The sequence below is a fragment of the Chenopodium album genome, chromosome 2 (genome assembly GCF_948465745.1).
Source record: "Chenopodium album chromosome 2, dcCheAlbu1.1, whole genome shotgun sequence".
Classification (NCBI taxonomy): domain Eukaryota; kingdom Viridiplantae; phylum Streptophyta; class Magnoliopsida; order Caryophyllales; family Amaranthaceae; genus Chenopodium; species Chenopodium album.
Window position 1 is genome coordinate 12,716,105 of NC_137835.1, and position 11,348 is coordinate 12,727,452.

At 31.8% G+C, this 11,348-nt stretch overlaps 1 protein-coding gene across 1 annotated transcript; it reads right to left on the reverse strand.

The window, feature by feature from the left end:
• Positions 1 to 6,474: 6,474 nt before the first annotated feature.
• Positions 6,475 to 10,973, reverse strand: LOC145583210 (echinocystic acid 23-monooxygenase-like). Its single transcript, XM_081640398.1, has 6 exons — positions 10,877 to 10,973; positions 10,600 to 10,797; positions 8,434 to 8,651; positions 8,054 to 8,298; positions 7,406 to 7,820; positions 6,475 to 6,962 (listed from the first exon to the last, which is right to left on the reverse strand). Exons 1-6 carry the CDS (start codon positions 10,971 to 10,973, stop codon positions 6,534 to 6,536), a joined length of 1,602 nt encoding a protein of 533 aa, XP_081496524.1. The 3' UTR covers positions 6,475 to 6,533.
• Between the last annotated feature and the right edge of the window lie 375 nt (positions 10,974 to 11,348).

Here is an 11,348-nt window from a genome sequence, read left to right on the forward strand (position 1 = left end):
GATTTTCTTTTTCACGTCTTTCTTTTTCGGGAGAAAGTCGGTACCCTCCACAAAAATGACGGAAAATTTTTGCTTTTTTGCATTTTCAAGTCGCATAATCAACACTATGCACACACGGGTCATGAGTCTAACACATGTGTCATTTCACTTTGAGTCGAGTCAACCTCGAGTCAGTCATATCGAGTCAAGTTTATACCTTGAGTCGTGCCAAGTCGATGAGTCAAGCAACATTAAACCTTAGGTCAACCCTAAGATAATTAAAGAAATTGGCAAAGTTCTATAGTAAAAAATAAATACAGGTGCAGCAGAACAGGGAAGACCCTACTCCAGCGCCTGGCGCCAGAAATATTTCAGCAACGATAGAGCTCGAAGCCTCTCAGAAAGGTGATTTCGACTTCATACAACAATTTTGGGTTCCTTGGTGCGCCAGTTAGCCCCTATAAGCAATTTGACATGATTAAGTAGTCAGTTTGATTACAATCACAATAAGGGGTCGACCTGATGAAAGATCGTCTTGCTTAGGTTAAAGCGCCTAATCACGGAGACACCGACATACTGGTTTTAGCGAAAGCAAAGTTCAGGCAAGCTTTAAAGATCGACAAACGTTGGTCTTCGGAAATTTTTCTTCAGAACATTATCGCAACAAACATTCAAGCACCGAAGCTCTATTGTTCAGAGACGCGTGAACATTTCCATCAGAAGCTCTTTTGCTCCAGAGACGCGTGGGCATATCACCGAAGCTCTATTGTTCAGAGACGCGTGAACATTTCCATCAAAAGCTCTTTTGCTCCAGAGACGCGTGGGCATATCATCAAAGCTCTTTTGTTCAGAGACGCGTGGACATTTCATTCAAAGCTCTTTTGTTCAGAGACGCGTGGAAATTTCATTCAAGCTCTTTTGTTCAGAGACGAGTGGACATTTCTTACAAGCTCTTTTGCTCAGAGACGCGTGGGCATCCTATTATTAAACTCTTCTTTCAGAGATGCGTGGACACATCATTCAGAAGATCATATAAAGAAGAAGCTCTTTTGTTCAGAGGCGCGTGAACATATCAAAAAGAAGCTCTTTGTTCAGAGACGAGTGAACATCGAAACAACAAGGTGGCGTTCCCTAGATTGTGGAGAGTTGTCACAAACAACTGAGGATTGTTTCAAGAGAAGCAATCTTCAATAGTATTCCCTTGGACGTGGAATGTTATCAATGCGGAGGAGGATCGTTTCAGGCGAATCAATCTTCTAATTTGGAAGCAGTTATAGGCGTAGCAGTTTTCAAGCGGGATGGCATTCTCTAGCTTGCAGGAGGTCATCAAAGCAAATCGGTTACTTTCGGAGACGTGTGCTCGACGGTGTAAGATACGCGTTTCTTAACTCTTTTATCTGTTTAACTAACGCTAGTTTGCAGGTATCGGCGTTACAAGAGTGATTTAGGATCGCAGAACGTTCTGAATCATTCTCTGTCCCTATCGTTACTTTGACTTTCGTTTTCGAAACTTGTGTTTCTCCAAACTCAGTCAAAGTGGGGGCTTCTGTAGACACCCATTTGTGTCTCCCCAAAACCAAACGCAGTGATGAATACCTTTCACGTCGAACCATAATCGAATGAGGTGAAAGTGTGAAAAGTCTAGTGTTGCGGTTAGTTTTTGTTAAAAATTCTTTCTTTCTGTTTTCGAAAACCCACTCTATTTTATGAAAACGTCCATTCCAGTTTATTTTGGTCCATGATAAGGGTCCAATAATGATGTAGTTGGATGGGGCTTGCAAAGACCTTTCCAACGATATATTATAAGCCCAATTCCGATGAATAATAAGGAAGTTATGGCCAAAATACTAAACTGGGCCCAAACCGGATTTTACCTACGACCCAATGATCATGAGGAGAGTCCAAAGGTTTAATCCTATTCCTAAACTAATAAGGATTGATTAGAATCTTCTATAAGTTTCTAAAATATCTTAATTATCCTTTTTTGAAAAGATAAGATTAAGGAATTTGATTTAAATATAAACTTTCCTTTTTTTTATAAAACTTTCCGTTTTTAAAGTCCTAATTCTATTCGGATTTAAACATGTTCAAAGACAGTCAGATATTATTTTCGTGCCTCATATTTTTATCCAAATTTTATATGGTTGGATAGATCTTGAAATTATCTTTCCAATGATATTTTATAATAATAATTCCGAGCTATAACGGAAAAGATATGAATAAGATATCAAACTCTATCCAAAACTGACACCGTCTCACTATTTCGTTCATATCTTTTATTCTACAACATATTTTAATCTGATTCTAATTGGGTTAGAAATTAGACTTCAAGATCTTTCCAACGACATCTTATTCATCTTATTCCGATTCCTGGATCAAAAGATATGATAAAAACAAAATCCGCAAAAACTGCTGTCTACGAGTTTTATTTCGATTCGAATTTGGATTCTTTTCTTAATTCTTCGACCCTCTTTTTTCCTATAAATAGAGGTCATATCTCCCCCTTTTCAATCACCAACTCTCATCAAGATTTTCTTGATTATTCTCTCTCTCTTTTCTAAACTAGCCTTTTCTCAAATAAATAATTCCGCATTCACAAGATCTAGAAACACCTAGCCATATTCGAAATTGCCTTCGCCCTAGACGTGAAAGGTTTTAATTTCTAAGGGTTTGGTCCCAAATCTCTCTTTTAATTATTTAATTTAATTGTTTTTATTATTATTTTCCTTGAAATTACTAACGTGTGTATTTTGTTATTAGAAAGAGGTACGAAGCATCAAAGTAAGTACTTTAATTGATTAATTTATTTATGATGTAGAAATCATGTTTACATTGTTGTTATGATATTCCTAGTATCATGTCTAGGGTAACTTTAATATTAAATATGATTGCTATGATGCCTTTTATTCTCTTCCTAATATTTATGATTATTAGTATCATGTTAGGGTTAAAGATTTGATTTTTTATTGCTTAGTGACATGCTAGGGTTTGTTATTAATCTTATTAGTATCATGCCTAGGATCTTGCTATGCTTTAACATGAATATGATTATGATAATAATTGTTATAATTTTATGATTATTTTATTATGATTGATTATTATTGTTAATGATGTTGATTATTTATGTTGCTTGATATACATTATTTTATTCTTTATTGCTTGATCACCTTTTATTGCATGTTAAAGGGAATTGGTATTTGCAATCACGCTTAATAAGATAATTAATAATCTTGTTAGGGTTAATTGTGATTATAATTCAAGTGATCGCCAATAATAAGTTTATTTGTACATTAATATTCAACCAACATAGATAAACATGTTTAGGGTTAATCTATTGATTGCATGTTAGTCAGAAAGCGCACATGAATACGAGCAGAATAAAGTAGAGGCCTATTATTAGGGCAGGTTCAATCTCTTTTAGGTTGGATTTGTACCTTCATCCCCGAACCCTTATTTGGTTCATGACCTTATGGAGTTGACGATCTCTTGGATCGTTAAGGGGTGTAACCTTCACCTCGTGAACGGTTTACAAGTTCCTTAAAAACTTGTTGGCGACTCTTTTGCTCTATCTTCTTCCCTTTTGGACGCCACCGTACTTTAGTGTATGATCACAGTGGGGTTCAAGCTAGTGGGATTTTAAAGGCTTGAAATTATTCCCTACAACACCCTTTTATCAAGGTTATAAACTTGTATTTCCTTACTCCCTCCGTTTCGAAATACTTGCTCTATTTCTCCATGTGCGGAGTTTTAGAAAAAATTGGATAAAGTAATAAGATATGGAGGTAGTGGAGTAAGTGGAAGAATAAAAAATTGTAAAAAGCAAAAAAAATTGAGACAATTGGAGGAGAGAGAGTATGAAATTAATAAAATATGATTTATGGTGGGTCCACTAGATGTGAGAAATGAATTAAATATTATAAAAGTTTTCTAAATGAGGAAACGGGGTAAATATTTAAAAACGGCCGGAAGTAAAAAGTGGACCAAGTATTTAAAAATGGAGGAAATATATATTAATCAACACCTACTAGGATATATATTAATTAACACTTACTAGGCTACTATAGTTCACTTTTAGTAATTACTACCAACCATTATTTATTTTTTTATTTTACCACCAATAACAATTTCTTAAACATCAAAATTTACCACAACTTTGCCCAAATCCTCTTGCATGACGTCACTTTGGGCCTCACCCCTTAATTTTCACAATTCTTTTTCCTTCTTCTCATGATGATCCATTTTTTTATTCATTACTCTATCTCAAATTTGGGTAAAAACATAAAATTAAAAATAAAACAAAAAACAAAAATTAGGGTTTTAAAAATTATTCTCTTAACTTCAATACTTAAATGGAATTGAGAAAAAGGGTATGTAATGTTGTTTTATATTTTCAGAAACGTAACTTTGGGTTTTGAAATGAATTAGGGTTTTAAATCATATTGGAGATTTGAATAGTGAGGCATTTGGGGAAATAGCTCAAATAATTAAAAATGTGAATTGAAAAATGGTTTGATATTATTTCTAATTTAATGGGCTTGTAGTCTAATATATAGCATAATTCTAACATATTACAACTACTGTGTATGCAGAAGTTGAAAAAATTACTCCATACAATTTTTGGAGTCATTAAACACATAATAAAATCAAAATTCATAATTCAAAATACAAAGTACCGCTAATAATTTGAATGTGCATTAAGAACAAAATTACAAAATATATATATATATATATATATATATATATATATATATATATATATATATATATATATATATATATATATATATTACAAAATTACAAAATATATATATATATATAAAACTCTACATGGAAGACTATTCAATTGCTACAATAAAATTATAGCTATTGTAATTAGTTTTAATCTTGGCCCTTTATTTTTAATGTTCAATCTTGTCCATTCATTCAATTGACTTTAAAATTTTTTTTTTTTTTAAAAGTTTCTTGATGACAAGTAAAAAAAAAACTGTTTTACATATTCTAAGGCGAAAATTATGAAATTTTCCATTGATGCATATTCTTGAAATTTCTTAGTTAAAATGATTCTCCCATCTCAATTAAAAATCAACATTTGATTAAAGTTTATCAACAATATAAACCTAATTACCGCATTATATATTACAGCTTTACAAGGCCCACAATTTTGCATCAAATTTATCAAAAAACTGAATCATCCTCCAATCCATTTAAGAAAACCAGAAAAAGTGAGGAAAAAAGAAGAAGATGATTAAAAAAAAATTGTGAAATTTGTCTACAATTTTCAGGAAACCAATCACATGATATCAAAGATGGAAAAATTGAAAACATCAAGTAAGATAAATTAGAAATTTCATCCTTCTTTCGACCAAAATTTCTGGTATTAAAAAAGTTGATTTTTTTTTGGCTGATAATCGTATTTTAAAGTCAACTAAATAGATGGATATGATGAATTTTATTAATCAGAGGGTTGTGATTCACTTAGTTACGTACAATAGCCACAATTTTATTGTACTATAGCCATTTGAAAATTGTCCACTCTACATACAGCTTCATATTTTGAAAGCAATATACTCCCTCCGTGTTTTTTTAAGTGATACATTTTCCATTTTCGGCCGTGTTTTTTTAAGTGATACATTTCCTTTTTTGACAAAACAATACATTAAAATATTATATCTCTCTCCGCCCCCACCCAAACCCACTACTACTTTTTTATTATATCTATCCTCTCACATTCATTACTTTTCAATAAACTATTAACCCCACTATCTTTCTTTAACAATTTTTTAATACTCCACTACCTCACTTACCTCTTATTTTATTTAAGTCAATTAAATTGCCTAAAACTATGTGCCGGTCAATATGTATCACTTAAAAAAACACGGAGGGAGTATACGTTTTGGGATAAGAACTGTTCTTAAAGTTGTGTAGTTGAATGCATTATACTAAATTTGTTATATATTATGTGCAACTTTAGGATATTATTTGTGAGGTATAAAAAATTCGAGAGTTGCATATAATATGTAACGAGGAAGTATTGCTAATTCACTCTAGTTGTTTACTTTATGTAATGAAAAAATAAAACTTGACGGGTATTTTCCAAACCCGGTATGGGTTAGCTAAACCCACAAGACGTATACTAGATACGCCGGTGGTTTGATAATATTGCCTTACTAGACATCATGAGCAAATAATAAGGCACTCTCAATTTCTATTCAAACCTGCAAATGGTCATCTAATTTTTAAAGTAGACATCGATTTGATTTAAAACGATCGTTTTTATTGAATTGAAATAATTTTTTGTAAGCTAACAGAATAGGGCCTAAAAGGTATTATACAACTGCTAAAACAGGTAACCAACAAGCACTCATGCTAAATTGCTAATAGCAAACCTCCTTTTATTATCAAAAGTAACATCTATAGTAAAAGACATAGTTTTACAGGTGAAATTTTATCATAAATAAAGGCTAAAACCACAAATATAACCAAATTTTAAGGGGAAATACATAGATTTAAACGGCTTAACTGCAAAAGCACAACATATAGTCAAACATGCTTAATTAAAGTTTATGTAAGATAACAGGGACACCATGTTGGGGTTGAAGGGCTATAAAAGAAGACGGAGCATGGGCGTAAGATGGTGCGATCTCAAAACTGAAGCGCTGCAAGATCATAGACAAAGCCATTTTAGCCTCAGTTAACGCAAAATTTTGACCAATGCAAATCCGAGGTCCCCAACCAAAGGGGAAGTATGAATTGCTCCCTTTAGTTGCCTTCGCAATCCCTTCTACAAATCTCTCTGGTTTGAATTCCTTGGCATCAATACCCCAAACTTCGGAGTCCAAATGAGCATGGAGTATTGAAAAAGAAACCGCCACCCCAGGAGGAATCACCAAATCTCCTAGTTTTGTTTCACCGTCGTATACCCTTCGCGAGGTTGCCACGACTGGCGGATACAACCTAAGCACCTCATATAGTATCATTGTCACCTAATAAAAGCATTTCAAAATAAATTAAGTAAATAATCTCTGTATTACATACAACTATTACAAGAAGTTGTTTAATCAATTAGTTGGGAAGAGTAGAAGATTTATAGTTATTAGTATGAATGAAAAAATAAAGAAAAATGATAAACATAGCCCTAAAAGCTTAGCTTAAAAATGAAATATTAAGGATAAATTAACAATAATTACATCAATATACACATTACTTTATCATGAATTTGCAACTTAATTACATTTTAAGAAATATTTTTAATGTTTATATATAGCCCTAAAAGCTACATATAATTATTACCCAAAAATAAATATACGTAATATTTATGGCATGGAAAACTATAAAATGTAACAAAATTAATTGGTTTGATATATAAATCATATTTCCTCCGCAAGTTAAATAAAGTTGCAACAATTTGACTAATCACAAATCTTACCGTCTTCAAACGGTTGTTTAAGCCATCAAAGTCAGGGATGTTCATGCCAAAGGTTGCAAGAACTTCTTCACGAGCTCGCGTTTGCCATTCTTGGTGCTTGCCCAACAAAGCCATTGTCCATGTTAGCAACACTGAGGTGGTTTCTTGGCCAGCTATATAGAACAATTTACACTCGTCGATCACCTCTAAGAAACTCATTGTGAGATCAACACTACGCTTCTTACTACCACTCTTACTCTCACTAGTTAGTAGAGTCTCTTTGGAATTTGAATCCAAGAGTATCCCCAATATATCATCTTTGTTTGGGTCTCCGTCTTTCATTGTCTGCTTCCTATTATTGATTATCATCTTCAATAGGGTTTTTATTTCAACATCTGTTTCGTCCATTCTTTTCTTTCCCTTTGTTGGCAAATATCTAACAAATACATATAATCTAATATTATTATCAACCCAGGCCAAAATGTAGAGTACAATATATGATGAATACTATGCCTTAAATAGGTTAATTATTTGAATATAAATATATTCAAAGTGTTGTAGATAAGATCGTTATTTGAATTAAAGCTTTACAAATTCAATAGCTAATAAAAAAGAATATGTTATAACTAATTAAAGCTTAGAAATCAAGATTGTTAATTTGTAACTTACTTCCATCTTGGGATATAAGAATATTTGATAAGACGAATAATAAGTTCTTTCTGCTCTGTGAGAAGTTCAAATATCTTTCTTCCATCCTCAAAGCTACTACCAAACGCAGCTCGAGATATGGCGTCTGCACTTAATTTCATAAAATACGGCCACACATCTATTTCTGAAGAACCTGTTTTAGAAACTATCTTCTCCCACTTGCTTAGTGTTTCAGTGACACTTATTTCAAATGATGGGATCATAAGCTGCACAAGTAGCATGAATATTATCTGAATAGAATTGACCCAATTTGAATAACTCAATTGCTTTTTTGTAACTACAATGACTATACACAACATTTAATTAATAAGATTATATTTAGAGAATATATATGGTAATACCTTGAGCTTGTCGAGATGAAAAGCAGGATTAAGGATCTTCCTATGTTTCGCCCATTTGTGGCCTTCATAGTTTACTAGACCAGTTGAAAACTTTTGAGTAAGTGGGTTCAATTTTGGTTTACGAAATTGGTTCATCCTATTAAACCCTTCTTTGATTTGCACACTCTTTCTAACAAGTATTGTTGGCACTGGACCCATCCATGTGTAACAATTTGATCCTGCTGTCATATGAACAATTGCACGTACATATAAGTATAAATCATATTTCGAACATGTGTTTGTCTCATTCTAATTATATCGCAGAAAAACTTGTATGAACCAGGTTCACAATAATATTATTGTGGACCCGAAGTTCTACATGTACGTAACTGGCTTTGTATTGAACATAGTGACCCTAATATTAAATATAGTAACCTTAATTTTAACATAGTAACCTTTAATAAAATTTGTGTGATTTTTAACATTGTTGCAAACCTAAAGTATGGTGTTATGATCCTAATTTTAACCTAGTGACCTATGTTATTCATATTGACCAGTATTTTAAAATTTTCATTTAAAAAATTTTATCTCTTATGACCTTTATAAAACACAATCACTTTTATTTTAACATAATGACCATTATTTTAACATAGTGACTTTTTTTTAAAATAAATAAAACGACCATAGTATCTCTATTATAAGTGATCCACAATAAATTAGTGTGAACCAGGTTTATTTAAGAGTTTGTATAAGCCACCAGAAAAACTTGTATGAACAATAATAGGAACAAGTTATGGCTTAATATATTAATAAAATTAATATTATAACAAGCTTAATAGAATTTACTTTTTATATTAGCAAAAGTTTTATCAAAATTGCATGGTTTAAGTTGTAAGGCAGGTTAACAATATGAAGGTTAGTAGCATTTGATATTTATTGTGGGGTACTCCCTTCGTTTCAGAATAATGTGCCTGTTTCATAAATCGATGCAAGTTTTACCTAATTTTGACCTCAAATATCTTTAATCTTACACAAGCGAAAATAATGAGAAATTTAGAAGTTTTTTTTTATTTTTTATTTATTTTTTTAAAAAGTCAAAGATTCCAAAACAAGAACATTATTGTGAAACAGAGATAGTACATATGAGGAAAACTCTAATTACTTGAGTTATCCCTCACTCTCATATTAATACTAAGGAGTATGATATTATTTTATGTGGTATTTATGTCAAAGACAAATGTAACTATTTTACCTAATCTCGGCGTTATTTATATTGTTTAGAATCTTAAGCTCAATTTTGAATTTAATATATAGTTCCATTATCCACTAACTCTAACTTTTTTTTTTTTTTTTTTAATTACGGAGTTACTTTCAATACCTAAACCAAAGCAGAATGTTTTTTTAAGGAATCTTCCCGGACTCCGAAACGTTAACTTTATTTTATTTTATTTTGTAGAATTATTAATTTGCCTAGAAACATTGTAATTTAATTATTTATTGTTATGATAAGTTTTTGACTTAACAACTTTTTGGAGACTTCTCTATTTTAGTTTCGATCATCATTACTTTTAAAAATGGAGCATGGCTTGGGAATTATCTGTATCACACTATTTTTACTTCTTTTTCCTATTAATACATAGTGTTAACTAATCTATGCCTAGGAAACATGGAAATTTTAATAATTACGGAATATTTAAGCTTGTAATTGATCATAGATTACGGAAATACAACCATTAAAATTTTACTCCCTTCGTTATACTTTTAAATTTATAATCCCTTAATTTAAATTAAAAAATTCACCTTACTCAACTCATGTGGTGTGGACTATAGTAACTCTACCACCTTTTTTTTTTTTTTGAAGGGGAAGTAACTCTACCACTTAGTAAGTTACTTTCGCTCTATTTTTATGTGATGGATGCGTGTCACTATTTACTAAATTACATACAAAACCCTACCAAAGTACCATACCATCTACTTTAAATATGTTTACGTGACATTAACATAATACTACCTCTGGATTGTATTATATGCAACTTTGGGGTATTATTTGTGAAATATAAAAAATTCCAAAGTTGCATATAATCTGATCCGGAGGTAGTAATAAATTTAAAGACAGATAGGTTGGTTGAGTAATAAGGAAAATGTGAATGTATGATATATATTACTACTAAAAACTAATTAAAATACCAGAATTGCTAAGAAGCCGATGGAGTAAGGGTTGGAGACTATGGAAGTAATCATGAACAAAAGGCATGGGTGTTTCCATGGCTTCACCACGCAATTGTGACATCTCCTTCATGTCTCCGATTAAAAACCGGTACGAGTTTCCAACAAGACCTTGCTTTCGAAACGATTTCTCTAAGCTTTTGGGTATTTTCCATAAACACCAAGTACATTAGCAACTACGCTTAGACTTTCAGGAACTACGCTTAGACTTTCAGGAATAATAATCATCATCTTAGATTATTTAGTATTTTCCAAAGCCATTTTAAAAATGATATGAACAGCAAAACACCAAGTACATTAGCAACTACGCTTAGACTTTCAGGAATAATAATCATCATCTTAGATTATTTAACTTCGATGCCTCAACTATGGGAATGGTGCATGACTTATATAAATCTTTTTCTAATGATGTACGTTATCATTGTGATGCTGTTTCAAATTGAAAAAATAAAAAATTCTGATACCAAACCAACCCGGGCAACCCCCCGTGGTGCACGACGGCACGAGAGCCGTTTGAAATTTAAGGTATTTGGTAAGATCATTAATTACACTAGTACAAAAATTCATAATAATAAGTCAGACTTTAAAAGTCACCTGTACATAGGATTATTCTAATGTGTCATTTTTCATAAAATGACACCATAAGATGATTATGTGTCTAAGCTATAAAAAATGGTCAATTTTGGATTTATTTTTAAAAGCCTAAATGT

Bases quoted from the DNA above. Each gene is read 5' to 3' on its own strand.
- LOC145583210 (XM_081640398.1), bottom strand. From the start codon at position 10,973: ATGATTATTATTCCTGAAAGTCTAAGCGTAGTTGCTAATGTACTTGGT. The intron at 8,299-8,433 runs GTATTACCATAT...CTACTTGTGCAG, and splicing joins TTCATCTCGACAAGCTCAAG to CTTATGATCCCATCATTTGA. The intron at 7,821-8,053 runs GTAAGTTACAAA...TGTATTTGTTAG, and splicing joins TCTTATATCCCAAGATGGAA to ATATTTGCCAACAAAGGGAA.